The sequence below is a fragment of the Nipponia nippon genome, unplaced genomic scaffold (assembly GCF_047370975.1).
Source record: "Nipponia nippon isolate SJK-2023a ecotype South Korea unplaced genomic scaffold, ASM4737097v1 scaffold_8, whole genome shotgun sequence".
NCBI classification, from domain to species: Eukaryota; Metazoa; Chordata; class Aves; order Pelecaniformes; family Threskiornithidae; genus Nipponia; species Nipponia nippon.
In genome coordinates, this window is record NW_028262402.1 from 49,126,707 (window position 1) to 49,151,316 (window position 24,610).

Below are 24,610 nucleotides of genomic sequence, written 5' to 3' on the forward strand. Positions count from 1 at the left end.
GATTAAGAGATGAAGTGTTGCTTCATGTCTGGAATCCTAGTGTGTTTCTAACGTAAGGAATATGCACTGCTACAATATAACAAAAGATGAAATTCACTGCTCTGTAGAGAGCCGGGGCAATGTAAATATCTACTGTTCAGACAGATGTCACTTTAACAGGGGGTCTGGTGTATGTAGTCTTTGTCAAGGCTGGGCTGTGAAGATTTGCAGTACTCCAGCTGGGTAAGCCATAGAAGTCCAGAATAGCATACTTGTTTTAGGAAAAGATCTTGACTAGAGGATGTGAACTAATTCAGGCATTCATCTACACCTTCTTTGAAATTAATTCCAGTGGAGTCTCTTGTAAGTAGGGCTAGGCAAACGTTTTGTAAATTACTCTCCAGTTTTTCAAACAAAGCTCGAGTGACCTCTGGAATTTCGTAGAGCATTTTAGGAATACTAATAACTTACAGATATTGCTCCCCAAATGGGCAATAAATGAGCGTTGTCAAAAGTTGCATATCCAAATGGAAACCCTTTGTGCCTGCAATCCTGTTTCAACAGTTTTTTTTTACTTAGCCAGAAGAGCAATATACTATATGATTTACTTAGCCAGTGAATTTTTTTAAATGCTAACAGCTCATAAATATGTCAGAAACTATTCAGTGTGTTGTTTTGACTCATGAATAAATCTGAGGTACATGTCATCTTTTAATAGGCAAGTCAAGCAAAGGTAGATGCCTCTAATATTTCTAGTAAATTGATTGCCAAGTTCAACATAAAATGACATATTTATCAATTGAAGCTTTGCATCATGTTGGTTGTTCCCAGAAAGTAAGGAATGATATCTTCTCTTGAATATGCTGACTACTATCGTATTGTTTATTTTTCATTTCATACAGAAGGAACAGAAGAACATAAAGACCTGTGCAAAGCCCTTCGTCTAATTAAGGACATGATTGCAGCAGTAGATTTGAAAGTGAATGAATATGACAAAAAGCAAAAGCTTCTGGAAATTCTCAGTAGAACTGAAAACAAAACATATACAAAGCTGAAAAATGGCCATGTTTTTAGGAAGCAAGACTTGATGAGGAAAGAGAGGATACTTCTTCATGAAGGTTTAGTGTACTGGAAGACAGCGACTGGACGTTTCAAAGGTATTCCATCTGAGCAGTAAAGTCTTTTAACTCTTTATTTGCAAGTAACATTTGAAGATTGTTTGGTTTAAGAATGAAAATACTTTATTACGCTATATTGCAAACACGAATTTCTGAGGTAATGGTATTGAGAATATGCCACTGATTGCTAGAAGAGTAGTTCCAGAAGCTGCCATGGTTTGTGGGTAGTCTGTATATCTGGGTAAGAAGACAAGTTAACATACAAAGCCATCAGCTGCATTTCTTCTTCCAGTCCCCTCCTTTTAGTTCATTGGTTTGCAGTTTCATTCCATAACACAGGGTCTTGACTTGTACATTTATATTGTTGACAGTACTGGCCATTGAAAATAGTGCATGAAAAATCGCGTACTGTTCTTCAGTGGTACTGGGACATCTGCAATGGAAAAGAAAACCTGAAACCCCATTTGGCTGGAGCCTGATTTTCATGTGCAAGCCCAGAACTTGATTTTTGGTGTTAATCACCAAAGGGCTTGGGGTTTTTTTTGAGCTTACTAATATTTGCTGTACAACTTTATAAAGCTCTCTGTTCATCATTATTCCAAAAATACTTTTACCAGTGTAATACTGTGCTGTGAGTATATATTACAGCACACGCAAAACAAAATTTATGTAGGATAGTCTTTGCCAGGTTGCCGGTGGGTGGCCTGGGTAAGCTGTACTGACACTGGAGTGAGGATTTCTTCTTTTCCTGGGCCAGTGCTCCAGTACAGTGCTGCAGGAGGGTGGACAGCACGAAGTGTGGTCTTTCCTGGGAGACACAAAGCAATGGCTTGCTGTTATTTCATGCAGACCATAGGCTAATCCAGATATTTCCTGTTTAGTTTACTGTAGGATTCTGTGGGATATTTACCGACCAGGGCTTCTCCCTTTTTAAAGATAAAAGAAGAAATTAATTATAATTGTAATAACTTTAATTAAAAAACATTATTTTCCTTTTCTCATTTTAAGACACTTTAGCTCTGCTTCTAACAGATGTACTACTGTTCCTACAAGAAAAAGATCAAAAATACATCTTTGCAGCTGTTGTAAGTATATTATCAGATGCTTGAATATACATGCTGCTCTTTTATTTGTATATTTCTTGGAAATTAGGTTCTTTTCTATGTTATTCCCACATTTTTTTTTTTTCTAAAATCCTGGTAGTGTATTCAAAGCAGTAATATGCCAGTATATGGAAAATTAAGTTGATTTTCAAAATTAAATAATTTTTTTAGGAAGAAGGATGAAAATAACAATGATTTTTTTTTTTTTTTAGTATCATGCCTCATCTGATTATGAAGGCGGGAAGCAGAGCAGGCTCTTTCAATTATCTAAAATAAATTTTAACTTCTGGTTCTGTGAAACAAAACAGGAGAATAATTTTGACTGCAAATGTAGTAGTAAACACACACAAAATGTATGAAAGGTCATGGAGAGAAGTTCCCAAACTATATAAGTATAAACACTATATGAATACTGTGTCTCAGTATCACTGAGTCTCTGGGATTTACTTTTTAGCACATACTCAGTGCTTTACTTGTTCATAAATACTATAATGTATTTTAAAAAACAGTTTAAAAAGATGTCTGAATACTCAAAACTTGCAGGCTCTTACACCTGGTGAGAACGTACGTAGTCTGACTATGCCAGGACTAGAATTAGTCCAATTAATTGAAAAAATTTCTGAAAGTGTGATGTTTTATAAATTGTGCTCTTCTGAAAGTGTGATGTTTTATAAGAGATTTATAAGATTTATTGTTTGTATGTGCTGTGACTGTTTCCCCCAGGACCAGAAGCCTTCTGTTATCTGCCTTCAGAGGCTCATAGTAAGAGAAGTAGCCAACGAAGAAAGGGGGATGTTTCTGATTAGCGCTTCATCTGCAGGGCCTGAGATGTATGAGGTTCATACCAACTCCAAAGAGGAACGTAACAACTGGATGAGGCATATTCAAGATGCAGTGGAAAGGTAGAAGAAAAGGCTTTGGGTTTTCATCCTGGTAGTCCAAAGCAGATGGGAGATGGGTTGGATATTCGTGGCAGGGTGCTTTCTGTTCTGTGTTGCACTGGATCCATCCTGTGAGACTGGGTTTTCCTCTGAGCTCAGGATTCACATACCCCAAAATCTCCCCATCACTTCTGCCAAACTGCCTGTGTTCCTTTTGGTCTCCCACCGATTCGGCAGACCCTTCCCACTCCCCGTTAGGTGTCCTTACCAGCCATTGTAAGCTTCCCTCGCCTTTGCCTTTGGCACTGGATGCTTTCCAGAGTCCTGCAGGTGTCCATACAACGATTTTGGGGAAATCCCCAATCATGCCTGTTATCATGGTGTCAGCTCCTTAAGAATGGCAGGGAAAGCATTGCTCCTCATGGGGCCCAAGCTTATGCTTAGCACAGCAAACTTGCATGAGGGTCAGCCACCCATTTGCTGCATGATGCAGCCTTACCAGAAGTAAAACAAGTCCTTCAGTCTGGTTTGTGTCCAGTTACTGCTTTTTAAAGAAGGAGACAAATGGCATGGTTCTGAATTGTAGCAAAAGTTGGTGTTGATGTTCTGTTCTGCTTATTATGAACACAGCAGTGTACTGAAGATGAATACATGACATGCAGATTTTGCTTTATCCACTTTCATTTGTCTTTCCTCTTTGAAGTTGTCCAGAGGAAGAAGAAGACGGAAAAATGAGTGAATCTGATGAGGACAGACGTATTGCTGAGGCCAAAGCATCCAGAATTCAGAAATGTCAAGGTGTGGTACCTTTCCTGCCACTCTGAGAGCTCCTACATCCGGATAGTTCAGGATGAATAATGTGCTACTGGCTGGTGGGTTCAGAGTGGCTTGATAGACAGGGTCACAGTGAAGAAAGCTGGGGTGGTCTGATTGTATAATGTGAGTTTATTGAAAGAGAACCATTTTTTTCCAAACACTTTATATTTTTGCTACGTTACCGTGAGTACAAAAGAGAAAGAAAAATGGATGCTTTCAGAATAAACACTGAATTTCCCAGATTAGCATCAGGGCCAGATAGTTCCCTGTTTGTGGAAATACCTCAAATCTTCAGTAATTGTGCTTGTTTATGGCATTTCATCCTTTGCTGCTATTATTTTTATCTGAGAACGTAGCTGATAGGGATAAATTCTGCTGCTTTGATTCCCCTGCACGTAACTTCCACATCTTTCTACTGCTGCAAGGAGAGAAATTCCAGCAATGTACTTCCTGTAGAGACCCACAGGGAAGGGCATTCTCCACTGAGAGTAGGTGTTCTTCTTTGACATTGAGACACTGAATCAATGCATCTTATGGCTGCCTGAGCCAAGTGCTTTTCCAGCATTGATCATTGTGAGCGCAACAGGAGGTAACTGAGGGCCCCAGACTGCAGCCAAGGCCACCTCATCAGGGTGGAGCACTGGCCTGAGCCTCTGCCAGGGTCTGTGCCAGCTTTCATTAGGATGGACTATGGGATGAATTTGGTTCCTGGCTGCTTAAAAAAAGGCCTAGCTCAAGTCAGCAATGTCTATGTGGTGTAAGGATTAGAAGGGTGAATGGGAAACGTGCTTTCCCTGCAGGATAAAAATATATTAATACAGTGTTCAATTTTGGTTGACAGAATCACTGAGTAACCAGGACCAGCAGATCTGTAGTTATTTGGAAGAGAAGTTGCATATCTATGCAGAACTGGGAGATATGAGTGGGTTTGAGGATGTTCATGTAGAACCTCACCTCCTTATCAAACCTGATTCTGGAGAGACTCCACAGGCTGCTTCACTGCTGGCAGCAGCACTTAGAGAAGGTGAGTTTGCATGGGAAGAGTGGACGGGTGGCTCTTCACGTGGGCAGATATTTCAAGGTAACAAAGTACAGCCTTGTTGCCTTATGCTGCGATTCTGTCAAGTCTCAAGAACTGGCAGTGTCAAAACTTGGCAAAGGGCATTGAAGAGAAGTCTCTCAAGTTTATACTTGTCAGATGCGCAAGATGGTACCTACCAGATTGTAAGATAAGGGATATGTTTAGTGCATAACATCACATGTACATGGGTGGGACATGGTGTTAGGTTGCACCTGAGGATTTTTTCCTTAGCTGTCCTCCTTGCAGTATGGCTCTGTGAAGCACATCACAGGATGCAGTATGATATTGCATCTGGTCCCCAGCCTTCATCTACCTTGGTTGATTTGATGACAGAAAAAAATCATGTAGGGTCATATACAGACCAAACTGCAGATGATCTTGGCAGACCTGCCAAGAAACACCTGCCAGAATTGTTGTAGGAGCCATGTTTTTTCTGCCTACTACCTAACAGAGAGATGATAGCCTTGTGCTACCTACAGTGCTGTCCTCCAAAGGAAGGAAGGCAATGGTGTTTGTGGATACCTTGTCTAGCTGGGAGTTCAGCTAAACTCCTGCTAAACTCAGCTGAAAAGAGCCCTGGTAAACTGAGCCATATCCAGCCATATCCTCTTTGAGAAGGACTACAGGATTTTAGCATCACCTAGATTAAGCGCTGTGGGCTAATCACCACGTTTCAACCGATAAAGCAGTGAAAGTTGGTCTCCATCATCATTATGAAGTCAGAGAGCATTTTATTGATAAAGTTGATAAAACTTGGGTAGGGAATATAAGTCAATGATGCAATAGTAAATGTCATTTTAGCTAAAATGGCAGCCTATACTTACACATCTTATTCTGCCCACTTTTAATTTTCACTTTCTCTCATGCTAATGCTGATGTTGATGATGTCTTGGATTTCAGCACTCTTCAGCACCCTGTAAGGAATTTACAATTGCTTACACTGTAGGCAATTCGTGGGGATCATTTTCCAGAACAGAAATACTAAGTCTCTCAGCTAATAGCAAACTCTATAGGAATAAAGCATTGCTCACAGTAGAGAAGGATAGAATTATGGAGTGCTTAAGCAAATTGGATATACACAAATCCATGAGATGAGACAGGATAAATCCAAGGCTGCTCAGGGAACTGGCCAGTGTCATTGTGAGGCTGCTTTCTATAATCTCTGAAAGGTCACAGTGATAAGGAGAGGTTCCTGATGACCTGAAGAAGGCAAGCATCACACCCCTCTTCAAGAAGGAATATACAGGGAACTACAAAATAGTCAGCCTCACTGCTGTTTCTGAGGTGGTGATAGAGCAAATTCTCCTGGAAGCCATTTCCAAGAACATGAAGGACAAGAAGGTGATTGGGAACAGCCAGCATGGATTCAAACTGGGCAAATTGATTCTGACCAATCTGATGGGTTTTATGATGAGAGGAGAGCAGTGCATGTTGTTTACCTTGACATCTGCAAAGCTTTCAACACTGTCTGCGCTGGCTGTAGTATCCTTACAGCTGAATTGATAAGATGCGGACTGTGTAACTGGGTGGAAAATAGGCTGGACTGCTGGGCTGAAAGGATTGTGATCAGTGATACAATGTCCAACTAGCAACACATTATTAGGGGATTCCTTCAGAGATGGATCCTGAGACCAATATTGTTCAATATATTTATTAATGAAGTTAACCAAGGGATTGAGTACGCACTTAGCAAATTCATGGCTGTCACCAAATGAGGCGGGGTGATCAACGTGCTGGAGATAGCTCTACAGATTGGGAAAACGGGCTAAGAGAAATCTCTAGAAGTTTGACAAAAACAAGTGCAAAGTCCTGCATCTGGGATGGAGTAATCCCATGTGTTTGTACAGGTTGGACACTGACTAAATAGAAAATAGCTTTGCAAAAGTGGACCTGGGAGTCCTACTTGACAGCATGGTGACCATGAGGCAGCAATGTGGCCTTGTGGCAAAGGCGGCCAACCGCCTCCCAGACTGATGCATTAGGAGGAGAGTTGCCAGCAGGTTGAGGGAGGTGATCCTTCCTCTGCTCACCCCTGGTGAGTCCTACCTGGAATGCTGTAATGAGTGTTAGGCTCCCCTGGACAAGAGAGACATTGACAAACTGGAGCAAATATAGCGAAGGGCACCAAGATGACTAGAGGGCTGGAGCACATGACATCTGAGGAGAGGCTGAAGATAGTTCGTCTGTTCAGGCTTGAGAGAAGAAGGCTTGGTGGGATCTCATTGCTGTCCCCAGCTGCCTAACAGGAGGATGCAGAGACACCAGATTTTTCACAGAGGCACATGGTGGTAGGATGAGAGGCAACAGGTGCAAGCTGGAACACAGGCAGTTCCAATTAAATGAAAAGAAAAATTATATACTGTGAGGGTGGTCAGAAACAGGTTGCCCAGAGAGGCTGTGAAGTCCCCATCTTTGGAGATGTTAAAAGCTTGTCTGTGCAAAGCTCTGAGCAACCCAATTTAGTCTGACCAGCTTTGAGTAGGATGTTGGACTAGATGACGTCCGAAAGTCCCTTCTAACCTAAATTATTCTCGGATTCTGTGTCATTGATTTATGCATTAAGGAGCTATTTAAGGGGCCTCTGTAATTCTGCATGTTTTCCTCTCTAGTTGAAAGTCTTCATGTTGCTGTAATAACATCACAAGTGAGTGAAACAGACAGATCACCAGAGGAAATTATTGAGGAATTAAGTGTGAAGCACAGGTTTAGTGCCAATGAAATCTTAGAATCTGTTCCTGGTGGTGAGTAAAATTTGATGCTTTTACATATTCAGAGTGCTAAAATAATTGATACCGGCTTGTTTTTTTGGAAAGCTTTCTCAGTCTATGGCAGAATGAATAGAAAATAATGTAATAAAATTTGTCTTTGGGCAAATGCTCAGATAGTGTAAATTGTCATACAGCTTCATTGAAATAAATGGATGGTTTGCATCCACTGCACCTTTTCTGTAGCACATGCCTGCATTCAGCAATAATGAGTCAGATTTGCATATCTCCATATGCTTTCTCGTCATTGTTGCTCAGCTCCACAGCAAATCTATATTGCAGTATAGGCTATTTCCCAAATCAGCCAATTTTTGTCAGAAGGCCTGAAAACCAGGATTGACATTCCAATAATTTCAGCTGTAAAAGGTATATCATGGATTTCTTGCAGCAACAATGCAAGTAAACTCCTGTAAAAACCATTGCTGCAGAGCATTTTTAGTGATATGGCTATACTTGTCTCCAAACTTTCATAAGTGCAACACTACTAATTTTTAAGGTAGGAGAACTGGATTGTCCCACCTGTGCCATCCAGGCTTCCAAATTTGTTTTTCCCTAGCCTAGAATCCATTATGTAACTCCCAATTACGCAAATCTCTTTTCAGCATTCTGTGACTAGCTGTAAAAAAAGTGTGCCCTTTGTTTCTCTAGTCAGAATATGCTTTGATACCTTTCTCTTGGCATTTTATTGGGGCTTTATTTGTTAGATGCAGAAATAAAAGAAGCTGAAGAATCATCTGAAGTTGATCTCAGTGTTGAAAAGGAAGTGGCAGGTGCCGATCTAGAGGATAAGGTATTGTGATGGATTTTTCTTCCTATGTTGCACATAGCACTCTGAGCACTGGGAATGTAAATGCTGTCCAAATTTTCATGGGATATCTAAAGATTGTTCCAAAACAGAAAGCATGTTATAGGCACATTTCACCCAAATCCAGATAATTCAGTTTAATAGAGGTCACTGCAATTAGTAATGAATTTTAAAAAAGCAATCATAAACAATCCAAATACAGAACAATTTTCCTGCCAGGCTTACAGATCTGTGGGTTGCAGTAACAGCCACAATGTTTTTGTACCACATGTATGGGCCACTTAAGAGCCTGGTTCTCTGCTGTCATCATTCAATACAACCATCTCTATGGAGCTGACAATAGTATTTCCTCTACTCCTTCCTCCCATTCACAGGATGATGAAAGTCTTCTGCAATGACAGAGACCTCAGCTAATGCATTGGAAGAACTCTGTCCTGAGAACATAAAATAGGATGGATTGTCTTACACCAACTTGCTTCAGAATATTGCATTAAAACGAAACGGAGCAATTAGAGAACAGAAGAGAAACTGCCCATTTTTCAAAGTCCTATAACTCATAAGCAAATATGGGGGAAAAGCAGAATCAAAAGTCAGTTTTGGGAAAAATCAGGAATGGCAAATTTCATGTAGCAGCAGAGTGTTAAAGTAAGAGCAGTATGAATTACTGTGTGGAAATAAACTGAACTGTACTTGTGGAGTCCTTAGGTGGAGAAGCAGGAGCACAAAAGGAATAAAGGGGAGACACAAGAATAGAAGATACATGACTTGACATGGAAAGCAAAATTTGCTAGAAGAGGAGATACTTAGCATTAGCATACTGTCTTTGCATCAGATCTGAAAGAGGGCTTGTGCGCCTGAAACCTCGGCGGGTTTTTCTAGCTCTTTCTGGAAGACTCTTGCTAATACACTAATTAATCTCCCTATAACCTTGCCTCATGTTAGCTGTATGTCATCTTACTTAACAGTCTGCTGTGTTAGAAGTGAGTAGGAAGAAGAGCGTGTGTAGAAAAAAATGGGATGAAAACAAAAGTCTAAGTGAGGGACCACAGAAGCTAGGTGAGGGGAAGTGAAATAACCTAATGGAGGACAGAGAGGCTCAGATCGAGTCCATTAAAAGTTACACATGAAAACATTGCCACTGGGGTTATAGAGAAGACAGAGCCAGGCTTTTCTCAGAGGTGCACAGCAAAAGATCAGCATCCAAGATTACAAGTTGCACCAACAGAAATTTTGACTGTATATAAGGAAAAAAAACTCACCGTGAGGGTGATAAAGCAGGAACAGGTTGTCCAGAGGGGTTGTACAGTCTCCATCCTTGGAGGTTTCCCAGATCTGACTGGAGAAGGCCCTGATCAAACTCATCTAACTTTGAAGCTAGCCCTGCTTTGAGCTCCAGCTGGACTACAGGGATCTGCAGCAAACTCTTCCACTTTAACTTATCATTCTGGTCTGGCCTATTATTTGGGCAAGGGTCGTGTCACATCTTACCACATCAGAATCAGACTTAACCAGGAGGTGGCAGAACAAGCAAACAAAAGAGGCAAGGCAAGGGCTTGCAGGGGCAGAGGAGGTTCTCCTGCCTTCCTTCAGTGGCTGGGTGTGCGGTCCTGGGGTTGTGGGGTGGCAGCACCGGGCTCAGACGAGCTAGCCTGGGAAACCAAGAGCCAGAAAGACAGAATGAAAGCCCCCAGCTCAGGGGTTAAATGCTGACCAAGTGTCAGAAGGAAGATCGTTGCTTGTGCAATACGTGGGGTCCCAAGCTGGCAGCAGTGGGAGGTGCTCTCCATCTTGTCCCCCCTCCTCCTGCCTTGTAATCACATCTCTGTCTGAGGCACTGTGAACGCAGCCTACCCTGGGATCTGACCATCCTCATCTCCACTGCTGCTTATCACTCTGAACCAAGGTGCTAGACAAGAGTGGCAGGGAGGCGATGGTGACCCACAGCACAGGTTAAACTGCTGAATATATTGCTTTGGACCTAGCTGGACTTACAGGACTTGTGCTGAAGCTGTAGCGGTGCAGCTGCAACGCAGTTGTTGCCCTGGCTAGGTTGACTAAACCTGCCTTGGGCTCATTCCCCAGCACTCAAGTGGTGCTCTGGTGAGGAGACGACAGGCGCTTAAGCTGGCCACTTGCTGCCCCTGGACTGTGCCAAAGCCAGCTAAGCCTTCAATCCCCCTGTATGCCTCTTTTATTAAACTAAAAAGGGCTTCAGAAGCTGAAAGAAACCTCCCTCTCGTTCAGCATGCGGGCTCTCCTTTGTACACTCGCTCTTCCTCACCCTGCCAGCATCTCCTCCTCCTCTCTCTCCCTCGTGGCCCTGCTCTTCCTCCTTGCCTGCTGCTCATCTTGGCTGCCCAGTAAAGGGAAAGCGGAGCTCCCTTGTGTCAGTCCTTGTGCTGTGCAGAGGCATGCGTGCAAAGTCCTCTGCTTCTCACAGCAGAGCTGAGCAGTTACATGGCTTGTGGCTGCAGTGAGAAGTGGAGGAGGCAGTCAAGATGTGGAGAGGGAATGGAGGGAAGTACCGAAGGGGGGATAATGCGCGCGAGAGAGAGGAGTGGAGGAAGTGCCGCAGCTGGTGCTGCTTTTCCCCCTAGCTTGTCTGCGTTGAGCTGTGTTTTGGGGCCTGGCCTTTTTCATCTTCATTTTCAGTTATCGCAGCTAAATGGAGCAGCTGCTTTGCTCTCTGTGGTGGAAAATGAGACTCAGTAGAGAACTTATGAGAATCAGAGAGAGAGCAAATATTCCCCAAACCCTCCTCTGCTCCTCTGAAAAAAAAATGAGAAAAATCATACAGGAAGTCTTTTCAGCATAGCCTCAGAAGGGATCGTGTTTTATTTCTCCACCGTTTCACCTTATCTTTCTCAGAGGAGCTGTTTTTCATGCTGAAGGGATTATGGGTGGCTTCACCCCATAAATTTAGAAAGCTTCTTAGGAAAAGGGAGCAGGGCGGAAAGTGTGAAGTGGCTGAGCCTCTCTGCAGTGGACAATAGTAACCACGCTGGTGTGTTTTGCAGAGTATAGCGGGCATGCAGCCTTTGCTCAGCACCTCACAGCACATCCAAGGCATTTGCCGTAACCCAGTAACGTGACTTCTGCTAGCTTCTTGCTACATTAATATCTCTGTTTTTGAAGAGTGTTGTGCTGTTTCATCCTACTATAAGTAATCTAAACCCACTGTGCTGTATACACAGAAGTCTGGTTACTGTATTTCAAAACTGTCAAGTAAACAAAGAATGAATGGAAATGTCTTTTCTGGGTAGCATTAGTCACGAGAGGATTAAAATTGTGGATGAAATATTTTTGTTTTTACAGTTGTGCTTAGAATCTCTAGTGATTTCCACGGAAACTCCAGTGTTGATGAATTATTGGTCTTCGTAGGTTATTGCTTCTGTCTTTTTTCACATACCCACAAAAGATTTGATTCAGCACTGCATATATTAGTGATACGAATATCTCCACTAGTTTTAAAAAAAATAAATTACCTAGATGATACAATTCTAAAGTTAAAAACTACTTTTTAAAGCAACACGTGTTTATTTTAGGGAGGAAGTATGAGTTTCCCAGGATCTACAGGGACAGAGGTGAGTTTATTTAAACCCCAGACATAAATGTAGTATTTAGTTAAGTGGTCAAACCTTTGAAAATCCTTTTCTTTTATTTTCTAGATTGTACAAGCAATCCAGAACTTAACCCGTCTTTTGTACAGCATACAGGTGACTACTCCACTGCTAACTTTGTAGAGTAATTAGGCTTAATAATTTACTACTTAAGATTTGTTTTCATCTTGCCCTTCCTTTTAGACATTATGTCAGTGGATACCTATCTCTATTGACTGTTGTATAAATTGTCATATAATATATTTTTATTCAACATCAGTGGTAGGTTTGTTTTAAGAACTGAATAATACTTACTTGCTAGCAGATCAATCCCTCCCCCCCAAAAGGATGTGTGTACAGTCCAAAAATCTAGGGGGAAAGTAAAATGATGGCTCTAACTGAACTGATGTAATTTCATGTACAGATTTCTGAAATTATTGTTTGAAATATTGAGAAATTTTAGTATTTTGTTTAGAATATTCTCTTGGCTACTAGTAAACAGTGCCTCTGCCACTTAGGTAGCAAACTCAACCCGTTTTAGGCATTTCAATCTCAGTTAATTATTGTGTATATTCTGTAGGGCCTTAGTCTGAAGTTTTTGCCTCTTTAATGCTAAGTTTGAATGTTTTAACTTATTTTTTCTTATTTAGGTGAAGTTTTATAGTTTTATTTTAAAATGTTTCATTTGAGTATGTTTAATTTTTAGACCCTCTTGACATTAGCATATTCCATAATACTCCTGGAAACCTCGGGCTTAGAAGTTAACTGGATTGAAAGCAATGCAAAAGCAAAATAAAAAGCTTGTAATTCAGGCAAAATTTTTGAAAAATTGAAAAACAGATAACTTAACATGAAAGGGACAGTAAAGTAAGGCTTGGGATGATGCCTTAATTGTTCAGGTCATGAATTGGCAGTGTAGGTGCAGAGAAACAAGCAGAGGATCCTGTCCTTGCCCTGTTTACAAATCACTGGAACTGACCCAATACTGGAGGAAGAGCCAAGAAAAGTGGGAACTGCACATTGCGTAAAGTTAAAAACTCTCTCTGGGGTGGACGGCATGGAGTAACGGGGCTGTGGAAATTCTCTGGGAATGTCTGCTGAAGTAGATTCCCATGTCAGCTCTTGAAGATAGGCTGTGCAGTAAGTGCCTCAGCACATCTAGGGGTTTCTTGCTTTTCTTTCCTCTTAATCCCAGCTATTTATTTTTGTGTTATTGGAGGATGTCACAGTCTTTAATGCAAACAATATCACAACATCCTTGTGAAGGATGGAATATAGCACTCTCGGTTGTAAAATAAACTACTGAAACATCAAAACTGAAATCATAACTATACTGCAGATTTCTGCTAGCACAGATACTTCAGAGACATGTAGCAGTATGGTCCTGATGATATGGCTATGTTGGCAGGTGCCTGTAGGACTGATGTTACTAGCACTGCACTGTTGCAGGTTAGCAAGGAAAGCCTTAGGGTTGGAGTGAGCTGTACTGGAAACAGTACAGTTTTATCTGTATAAGCCCCATATGTGTTAGGAATACTTTGTTGAGTGTAGCATTCCCAATGCCTTAAAGCCCTCTTTAACCATGAAAAATCGTTTTTCCTTTGTGTTTTAACATCCTGTGACAGAACAGGACCCCAGCTGTAACTGAAGTGCATATGCTCAGATCTAACATAAACATATATAATAGTACTAAGTGTAAACCAGAAGCTGTGTTAAAAGTGCTCGCAATGGTTGAGTGGTTTTAGAAACATCTCTTGGTAAAGGCAGGAAAACAGAATTTTCTCTACTTGCATGAGGAGCAACCTCCCAAAAAGCATTAAGCGCTGATATTATGGGAAGTTGAAGCATTTTTACATAATGCCTCTATGTAAAAATACAGAAATGGATTAATGCTAATACTTAAACATTTGTTGTCTGATTTTATTGTGGTGTCTAGGCAGCACTAGCTATCCAGGACAGCCACAGAGAGCTCCATAGGCTACTCCTGCAAGAGAATGAGAAGACTGGTCGGGGCCTTGGTTCTCGGCTAAACCTCCTTCTGGAACAAGAAAAATACCGGAATCTGGAAAAACAAAGGGTGGAGCTGGCCAACATACACAAACTGAAGCAGCAGTTTCAGCAAGAGCAGCAGCGGTGGCTGCGTGAATGTGACCAGCGGCAGCGGGAGCAGGAGGCGAGGGAGGGCCAGCTGGGGCAGCGGGAGAGGGAATGCAGGTGCCAGGAGGAGCTGCTGGAGGGGAGCCGACAGGGACTGGCGCTGCAGCTGCAGGAGTACCAGCAGAGTCTAGAGAGGCTCCAAGAGGGCCAGAAAATGGTGGAGAGAGAAAGAGACAGTGTAAAAATGAAGAAGAAGCTCCTCTGGCACTGGAAGCACCGTCAAAAAAGTAGCCTGTTTTCACCCACAGGGAGCTATGAGGTGTGTGGTTCCCTTCTGTAATTATATCCCTGACTGCAGACCTAGAGAGACTTTCCTTTACGAATAGACTCGTACATCTGGGTTTTGTTCGTTGGTAATGTAACGAGTGAGCATGTGGGAAGCTGAGGTTCAGCCATATCCGAGGGCTTTGTTTGAACCTCAAGAAGTTTAACCAGGGGAAGTGCAAAGTCTTGCCCCTGGGAAGGAACAACCCCATGTATTAATACGTGCTGGGGGCCACCCAGGTGGAAAGTAGCTTTGCAGAAAAGGACCAGTGGGTCCTGGTGGACACCAGGTTGAACATAAGCCAACAGCGTGCCTTGGCCACAAAGAAGGCTGATGGTCTCCTGGGCTGCATTAGGCAACGTATTGCTAGTAGGTCAAGAGAGATGATCCTTTCCCTCTACTCTGGCCACATCTGGAGTACTGTGTCCAGTTCTGGCTCCCCAGTACAAGAGAGACATAGAGCTATGGGGGGAGGGTGGGAGAGGGATTGAAGGGGAGGATGGATGTCCAGTGAAGGGGCACAAAGATGTTTGAGGGATTGGGGCATCTTTCCTATGAGGAAAGGCTGAAACTGTTCAGCCTGGAGAAGAAAAGGCTCATGGGGGTTCTTATTAATGTATATAAATACCTAAATGGCGGGTGTAAAAAGGACGGAGCCAACCTCTTTTCTGTGGTGCCCAGTGACAGGACCAGAGGCAGTGGGCACAAACAGAAACACAGGAGGTTCCCTTTGAACATCAGGAAACACTTTTTTCCTGTGAGGGTGACTGAGCACTGTCACAGGTTGCCCAGGGAGCTTGTGGAGTCTCCATCCTTGGAGGTATTCAAAAGCCATCTGGACATGGACCTGGGCAACTTGCTCTGGGTGGCCCTGCTTGAGCACAGGGGTTGGACCAGGTGACCTCCAGAAGTCCCTTCCAATCTCAACCATTCTGTGATTTTAAGCTGGGTGCCCTACAGAAGCCAAACTCAGACTGATGGGTATTAAATTGAGGAGATGGAAATTGTAAGTGTGAGAATCTGTGTTTTATTCTGCTTTGCTGCTGTGTTTGCAAGATATATTGTGTCTCCTGTGTCTTGTAGGAAAGCTAAATTACTGTAATGCTTGAAGCATATAAAGCTTTTAGTGAGGTCTTTGGCTGCTGTCCTTGTTACTGGACAACGGCACTGTCTCCAGTGAGGAACAGTGGCTGCTCCAGGAGTGGGAAAAGGCAGGGCCCTGTGAATCCCATATGGCCCTGCTGTCCCGCTCCCCTGAAACAAGCAGCCCCTTAGGGGAAGAGATTGGTGGCTCCATCCCTGACAGTGTAATTCCTTGGAGATGGTCATTATTAGGGATGCAATTTAAAGTGGCTCTGAAGCTGCTTAAGCATTTAATACTAAAAATTATTAAGTTTTTGTTGAGGGTGAAGGATAGAGGCTGACTATGAACTCAGTTGTCGGGGTGCTCACCTGCCAGGTGGGACCTGGCCTCTAGTCCCTGCCTTGGTGGTTACGGTCTTGATTTCCATTACCACTCTCTAAAGCACCCGAAAATCAGAACATTTTGCCTGGCTTTTGCATATATTGAAAGCTCACTGACCCAAACAGCTTTTTTTTTTTTTCCCTCAGGTTTTTGTTTTCACAAGAAAATCTGTAGAGCCTTTCTTCAGGCCACAACCTCCCTAGTTTTTCAGCTGGCAACTGACCCATAATGGGCAGTGACCATTTGGTGTCTAAGCCTGTGCCTGCATGAGGGAATGAAGGATTGGCCTCTGACCTCCCCCTTTTCATCTGGCTTTTGTGAACACTGTGTGAACATGACTTATCCATATATACTTGCCCAGCCCAAACAACGAAGGCACTTCACACTAGTATAGCTTGTGGTTCAGTTTTGACTTGTTTGGCAGTTCTTACGAAGTGGATGATAAAACCAAAACTGAACTTGCCTGTCAGCTTTAATGGATGGGACTTCTGAAATCTTTTGAGGTGAGGAAGTTGAAGGACGATAGCCTGATGCAGGGATGCCCAGGATCACACAGACGGAGAGGCAGAATAATGAAATGCTGACTGTCAAAGAGTAGTCATTCTTAATCCAATATTTCATGTGTGAGACTACTTGTATTTTTATTTCAAGTAAACTAAATGGCTTTGGATGCATTCCAGGCCTTGGGATCGTCCTGTCCTGCATTTTCCATCACCTACGCCTTGCAGCAGCAGAGCTGGCTGAGTGGTTGCCAGTCAGCCAGTATTACCAGCCCAGCGTTTTTGCCATTACACTGAACGTAGCTAGTTTTGGATGGCCAAACATCGTAGTAACTCACACTGCTACTCCTGCTTTTTTGTGAGCGTGGCCTTAATAAACACCTGCAGGCAGGGAATCTTTGCAGGAGTTGCATTTTCAGCCCCTGGGAGCCATGGCCGCTTGCTGAATGCTGTTTGCCATCCCCAATGTGACTGCTGTAGTCCTGTTCTCTATGATTGCCTGTCTACGTGAGGTACAGTGTTATTTTTGGATTGCAGTATACACAGATTTACATATGCAAAGTGGCACCTCGTTGAGCCATGGGGCAAAATACTAACCCCTTGAAAGGAGTCAGCAGAGCTCAGTGCATCCCAGGTAGTGGCCCTTCGTTATTTGCTATTTCACAACTGTTACTGAGTTTTCCTGTGTTTTGAGGGGAGCTAGGGCAAAATGTACTAGGTTATTGCTGTTTATTCCTGAATGCCCATCCAATTTAACATGTTTTGAGGTTAGCTTCTGGGAAATTAGGTGACTATTTGCGATGAATCCCCATTCTGTCTGGCAGTTAATTTTATATATCCTGGTATAAGAATTCTTCAGGTCAATGCTCGTAGTCATATGGTCTAGTTTTAGGTAGTCCTGCAAGGAGCAGGGAGTTGGACTTGATGATCCTTATGGGTCCCTTCCAACTCAAGATATTCTGTGATTCTACGATTCTGGTGCTGGACAAAGGTGAAATTGCTGTTCTCTGTTTTTTTTTTTTCCTTCTGCAGATAATGGGACATAATCAGTCAGACAGCTTACATGGCGAAAATACATTCTACTTGAATGAAGCTGTAGTGTGTGTGTCTCTAAGCAGTCTCAACGGATCAGATTCTTCTCTCATTTATGAGGATGGTGTGTATGGGCTGAACATCTCAAATTCTGATATAGCAAGGACTAGTGAAAATCAAGTGGACCTCAAAATGGACACTTCTTGTCAGCCAACATTAACCAGTGCACTGTGGAAATCCACTTACCAGCAGATGTCTTTTTCCTGCAAAAGCAACAAGGATGCCTTTAATAATGGTAACTAACACTTTATTTAATTAACAAGTAGTATGGGCAGTTTGCCACCTCTCAGAATGAATAGTCCTAGGAAAGAAGACAGCTTGGTAGTGGTGGAAGCAATAGATTTTGCTAAAACAATTGCATGCCACTTTGCAAGCTTGTTGAGGGTAGGTGACAAAAAGAGCAGAACAGAAATAAAGAAAACTTCTGCAAAAAAACCACAAAACCCTTGTTTGTATCTGCATAACAGTACTCAGAGTGTTGTTCTCTCCAAATCCTTTCCCAATGCTTTTTTGACTTAGTTTTTTTTTGTGAACTGAAGTCATTCTTGCTCTTTCAAGTGCATTTTATTGGTTGTTTTAGAACACACGTGCATTACTTGCTGATTTCTAGTTAGAATAGCTTTTGATTTAACATCTTAAAATGATAATCAGTGGTCAAACACCCTCTTCTTTCTTCATTGAGAATGAAATGAAAATACCTTGAAAGACTCTGTAGTTGTGGAAAGAAAATCACATCACTTCTAAGGGATAATATAATCTTTGACAGTAAGTTTCTATGTTAGTAAAAAGAGCTCTTACTGAATTATCTTTCTTTACTCTTGTATTTTACCAGAATCCCCAAAGATACGTAGATTGCATGGCAGTTATTGATGGTGGCTACCAAAATGAGTGGAAGAGGCCACCTATCTGAGCGCTGCATTGCAGTGAAAACTCCATGAAGAACTTATAAACATGCTAATGAGAAACGCTAAACTATCGGTGTTTTATTTCTCATGTTGCACAGTGGTAGTTTTGATCTGACTTGGTGTCTTCATTCTTTCGTTATTGTGAGAGTTGTAGAGCAGCATGTAAAAACAAAACAGCTAAAAGTCTGAGAGGACAATGGTGCACTTCTGGTGTGAAAGGTTAAGTAATCTGGTGAGGTTTTCCTGCACAGTTGTGAAATTCAGGTGAGACATGGCAAGTCAACACTGCAACATTGCCCAAGCTCCCATTTTTCTGCAGCTGGCAGTGCAGGATGACTTCTGTCCTCACAGCAGCTGTGTGCAGGTCAGGTCACAGCAAAGACCAGTGGCCAGCAGGATCAGAAGTTGAAAACATACACAGGTACAATGGTTTTTAATTGTCTTAGGTCAAATCTTGAAGCTGTTCAACTGAAAAAGTCCTTGATTAAGGCACTTGCTCCTTAGTACTCTTTGTAATGTATCAAGCAGGCATCTACTACAGCCTTGCTAGTTCTTGGTACATGGATTGCCAAAATAGCATTTTATAATCAAAGGTAGGGCAGGCTAGTGTCGTCACCACAATCAGCAAACCAAGCTGATTAGTAAAAGAGATTAATATTTCTAAAAATGCCTACATAATTAGCCTGGTGAAACTTGTTCTAGTTTGACTGAAGTTGTCATTTTAGTAATAGGTTAGCTAAGCTAGTGCAAATTTGAAAAGGAACACATGTGGGTTTAAACCTCTAAAAAGTGGATTAGCTTGCACTGGCAAACATTCAGCTGCAAGCTAACCAGGATACTTTCTATTGAGCCCACATGAGAGTGTCTGGTTTAATTAAAATGGCTTGTACCAGTTTAATTGCACTGATTCTAAGATAAGCTGGTGGAGCTTCTGTACGTAAAGATGCCCTTTACCTACAATGGGCCAGCTTTGTCTTCAGCTGCTGTCACTGCATCTTGTGTAGACATTCTTATCTTGCCCTCATAACAGAGCACCAGTGCAGTCCCAGCAGCTTGGGTACCAGCACTGGCTATGAAGTCTGCCCAAGAGGTAGAGTAACAGGCTGGTATAAGTCTCTCTGGCTAAGGCAGGTCTGTAAAACCTGCAGTTACTGCCTTGACTGAGTCTCAGCGCGCCTTTGGCAAAGCAGCGCAGCAAACCCTTGCAGCATCCTGATGGTGCAGATGGTGCTGTGAAGCCCCCTGGCACGTTGCTAGAGCAGACAGGGCTCTAGCTCCAGAGGAATGTGCCACCACATTCCACAGTCGCATTTGTGATTCGGAGGGTGACAAGTATTTTGTGCTCTGATCGTGCGGTGCATGAGTCTGCACGATTCAGACTTGCTTCTGTCATGCATCAGGAGCCACTGTACGGGCAGTGGGGAATGAGAAGAATGATAAACTTCCCCCTGAAAGACAGATGGCATCTGAAGCCCCAGCAAATGGCTCTGCACAAGGAAATGAAGTACATCACTTGTTCCTAAACAATCTGAATCAAGCTGAGCAGTACAAACGTTTCATACAAGGAAGCTGATTTCCTTTTTCTTAGTATTTTTTAGTATTTTTTTGGCCATGCTTTTTCCCCAGAGAGTTTAGCAGAGTTTAAGAAGTTCTCTGACCTTGTGCCTCCATTTGCTGACACCTCTGCAGGATATAGTCAGTTCCGATCACTGTGAAGGAAAACCAACAGAGATGCAATGAGAGAAAGGCTAGAAAGAATTTGAAAGTTAGCTGAAACTTTTCATATTTTCATGTGGATGAATGTTTCATGACATTTTCCTGCGCATTTTTCAACCAGCTCTATGTATAAAGTCTCATAGTCATCTTTCAAAAGACATTCGTAAATAATAAGTCAGAATAGAACTAGGAAACAAATACTGAGTATGGTTTACTGGAAATAGCCACATACCGGATACATACATGACCAGATCTTGCATATAGTAAGTTTTATGTGTACACAAAAGGAATTCATTGGTTTTGATTAATATTCCTAGAATTATTAGGCATCCTGTAAGAAGTCTGGTCTGTCAAAAAAAACTTATATTATTTAATGAGAAGCACCACCTGAACACATTGTCAAGGAGTTAATCACGCTGCATTCTACTGTATGTTAAGTACTATGCAATTTGGCTCCATAAATATACTCAAATGGAAATGGCTACATTCCTCCCGTGCATAATTTTCCATTCATATTTTCTAAGGTAAGACATATGTCTCTTCACATAGCTAGCATCATGATTATATATCGTTGTTTTATGTGTATGGGAGGGAACTTTACTAAAGACCTTGGGGCAAGTTCCCACAAAGCTGAAACTGGCACAAGTACACTCACTAGAAAAGGTGTGTCAGTCAACAGGAGGAAAATATGATTGAAAGAAAAATGTGTTAATGCTTTACACCAATGTTTATGAAATTATCTGCATCAAAGAAGACAAGTACTTTGGCTAATTAGGAATCAGGGGAAATATAGGTTTTGTGTCAGACTAGACTGAGAATTGAATAAATTACTCTTGCATTTAATTGACGTCAGGTTAACTAGCCGAAGTAATGCCTAAGGATTTACCTATGGATTCACCTCTTTGATTTCAGGAATCAGTGCAATTTTAATTCTTTTAAGCTTTGAAGTGAACAGCATTGTTTGCCGGTGCTGCCTTTCATTTTTTTTTTAATTCAGATATTGTAGCTACAGGAATAGAGTTGAAAAGTGATAGATCTGGAAAACTGCACGGAAATTTGATTGTGGGAGGTTTTTTCCACCAGACATTTGCAGTGTTAGCATGAAGGATCTTTATGCATGATGTAGTGAAAAATACATTTTAAATCTTTATGGGCAACATCGAAAAACCTGTGGTCTCCATAAACAGCCAAATGCAAAACCAGTGAGCAAAAATAGGACTCTATTTGACTAATGTGATTTTAATCTTTTTTAAAGGACAGAAATTTGTACGTATATGCATATAAGCAAATGAGACAGTTTGATTTTGGCTAAATAATCCATTTATAGTGGTTTTCATCAAAGAAAGTGGTTTCTAGAGATGTAAAATATTTAATTTGCAATAGAAAAAGCAAAAACCCCAGAAAAAATGCGTAGTATCCTATTACTCGACTTTTTTCCTTATTCTTTATAAGAAATTCCCTTCTTATTCCTTAAGGCAGATTGTGCTAATGGTGATTGCTCTATTGAACCTGTTCTTAAAACTGTAGATCAGATTCATTTATTTTAGTTTCCCATTGGTAATTGAGAGAGGTTTAGAACAATGTGTTATTTTTTGGCTACCGTAACATCGGTTATGGCCTAATGACGCTGTATAAAAGTACCTGCATATGTTTGCATCAGGGAGGTTGAGGATGGTGCTGTGTGGGCCTGGCTCTTTTCTCATATTTGTGTAAGATGAATTTGTTACAGTCAGAAGAGGCATACAATGTAAAGCTGATGCAAGTGTGATAAAAACCAGGTGAAATATGCTTTGCACTACAGTGTTACAAAGCCATCTGAAGATGCACAAGCTGTTTCCCTGTGGTTCCAAGTCAGCACAGGATTTTGGCAAGAGGCAAAGCTGAGTAACTCAGGACCTTATTCAAATAAGCATAGCTACTGCTGCCAGTGCTGGAGGTAGTTAATGGGATCACATATTGAGGACTTGTTGAATAAGATCGCTTTCATCGCTTGGAACCTGATAATGACTAGCTCCCACAAAAAGTCATCACAGTTCTGCGTATGTGACCATTGTGAGTTAATTTCTGTACTATTGCTGCCATATGAACTCCTTCTGAGTACATCTGACCTGCTTGTCTTCTGAGCTGGAACGTCATTGTGCCCTGTACAGCACACACGTCTCCTGTTTAAACAGCATCCTTTGTAGCCAACGGTAGGCCAACCCCTTAGCACCTGCAGAATGGCATGTGAAGATGCTTTTCTGCCCATTTTGGGTTTTTCTGGTGTGTTTCACAATATTTTTAATAGTGCTGTTTTTTCACTGTTTGCCCTGCAGAGTGAGCAAATTCTTTCTATTGTTCTTTCACTTGAGAAGAGGGAAGGAAATCTTTTAAAAGTAAAGGATGATGTGACCGTGGAGCTCCCAGTTTGTCAGGGAGCTTCCTGAGCAGATGTGATATTTTGAGCTACCTTAAATGTTTTGTCTTTTTTAATTGAGTAGATGCCAAATTGAGAACATGCAATTAATTCCAAATTGCCCTTTCTGCTTTCAACATATCCCTTCTGCTCTTAGCATGGATGGTTGCATAGGTGAGCACAGAGCCCATTCAGTGGTCAATGTAAGTTATAATGAGAATAAAATGAAATGGAAAGATGTAAGAATATGAAGTGGAGTAGCATCAGCACCTGCATCTCTCAAGTTCAAAATCGCATCCATTTATTAGAACAAGTAGGATCTTACTTTTAACTCTGCAACAGATAACAGCAAATTTCCCTCATCTCCATAACTCAGAACACCAAGATTTGTGCTCTGCTGTAATACATCACTGTCTGTGGGATACTTGGTGGAAGTGAATCACAGGGGAAGTATTTTTTTCTCTTGGGAATAACACTGCCATTTGTTTAAAGCAGATGGCAAAAGGGATTAAATCACATGGCAGTGTGATACCAAAGTGAAAAATATGTTGTTATATGTCATCTGCTATTAGTATGTTTCAAGTAACACTTGCTTTCCAGCTCTGCAGCACTAGGGTTTTGTAGTTCTGTTACTAATTTTCTCATCTCAAAATACTTTTTCTCATTTCTGAACATAACCACAGTAGATGCAGCAGTATTACATAACCTTTTAATTAAGGCAGTTAATGATGTTCTGGTTTTATTTTGTATGCTAATGTAAGTACAGAATTTCCTTTGTAATGCCTGTCTGATTTTATTCTTTCTAATATCTTCTTATTTAGAGCTCATTCATTAGGAGGGAAGTTTAAAATAGCGCACATCTTTAAGGTGATGAATGGAGTGACGAGATTGTCCATCCCTGTCTTTTGAGGTACCACTGGTGTTGGTGTAAATCTGCACACTGTACTCAGGGTTCCATTGCCTGCAGACTTCTTAAACAACAACAGGATGATGGCCAAATCTTTCTCATTTTCCTCGTATTTATGTTTCCAGCAACTTCAGTGCCGTGGTTTTTGAAGTCAGTGGAATTACTGGCATCAATGAAACTGGAATGGTTTGGACCATATCTCTTACACGCACATTAATTCTTTGCTTAGGTAAGGTTGTTCCAATAGATACGGGTTTCAGGGAAGTAGAAGGAGAAAAAGGAGCACATTTTTAAGCCGAAGACCCTGGGTAGGGGGTCTTTTGCCAGACACCCGGTTTGTAGTGTAGCAGCTCCAGCTCAGAGTTGTGCGGAGCTGTGACTTTTGCAGCAAGTCTGCAGGGAAAGAGGTGATCTCTCAGGAAAAGCAGTCACAAAACAAGACTCTTGCTAATTGTTGTTTGATGTCAGGAACATACCTTGGGAGGTCCGTGTTTTCCTCAGGTAATGTGATCTCTGGGTGGAGACCTGGTTGCGTGCCCTGCTTTAGTACATTACAAATGTTTTGTATACGTTTTGTAATGGAGTTAGAGCCTGAAATAGATGCACAAGTATGAATAAATAATGCATCCTAATGTCTGGGAGAAGCTGTTTATGGATGATCAAATTTTGCAAGATACTGAGTATGCAAACACACCCTGTAAAATCTTGTAGCTGAATCACCAAGTGTATCTGTCTGGCTTATTTTGAAAAGTACAACCTCATTTTAATTATTTAGTATAATGCTTTACATATTCCAGGAAATGGCCTGTAGCATGTTGTGTAAAAGTAATGAAGTCTTATTAATATGAAACCTCCTCAGCAGCATCTGCTGTTAAATATTTATTGAGAAACTGGGGAAGACTGCCTGTCTATCTTTTACTGGCATTGATCACAGGAGCACCCGATTGCCTTCCACATAAATTATATTGGCCGTAGCTAAACTGCTAGAGGAGATTTCATGGAGCATCTTGTTCTGCCTCCCCAGATGCTACAGAAAACTTTGCTTTGGGTGTAAATTTTCG

The 24,610-nt window shown here is 41.7% G+C and overlaps 1 protein-coding gene across 4 annotated transcripts in view; it reads left to right on the forward strand.

Annotated features, from left to right (window-relative positions):
- The window catches only part of ARHGEF28 (Rho guanine nucleotide exchange factor 28), a 128,886-nt gene that overhangs the window by 93,559 nt on the left and 10,717 nt on the right, over positions 1-24,610 (forward strand). For all 4 annotated transcript variants that reach the window (XM_087742246.1, XM_087742245.1, XM_087742247.1 and 1 more), the window contains 11 exons: positions 882-1,136; positions 2,106-2,182; positions 2,924-3,102; positions 3,785-3,879; positions 4,739-4,921; positions 7,588-7,719; positions 8,448-8,533; positions 12,094-12,132; positions 12,217-12,264; positions 14,084-14,563; positions 17,567-17,861. In XM_087742246.1, coding sequence (XP_087598372.1) covers positions 882-1,136; positions 2,106-2,182; positions 2,924-3,102; positions 3,785-3,879; positions 4,739-4,921; positions 7,588-7,719; positions 8,448-8,533; positions 12,094-12,132; positions 12,217-12,264; positions 14,084-14,563; positions 17,567-17,861 — 1,869 coding nt within the window. The remainder of the gene's footprint in view (positions 1-881; positions 1,137-2,105; positions 2,183-2,923; positions 3,103-3,784; positions 3,880-4,738; positions 4,922-7,587; positions 7,720-8,447; positions 8,534-12,093; positions 12,133-12,216; positions 12,265-14,083; positions 14,564-17,566; positions 17,862-24,610) is intronic.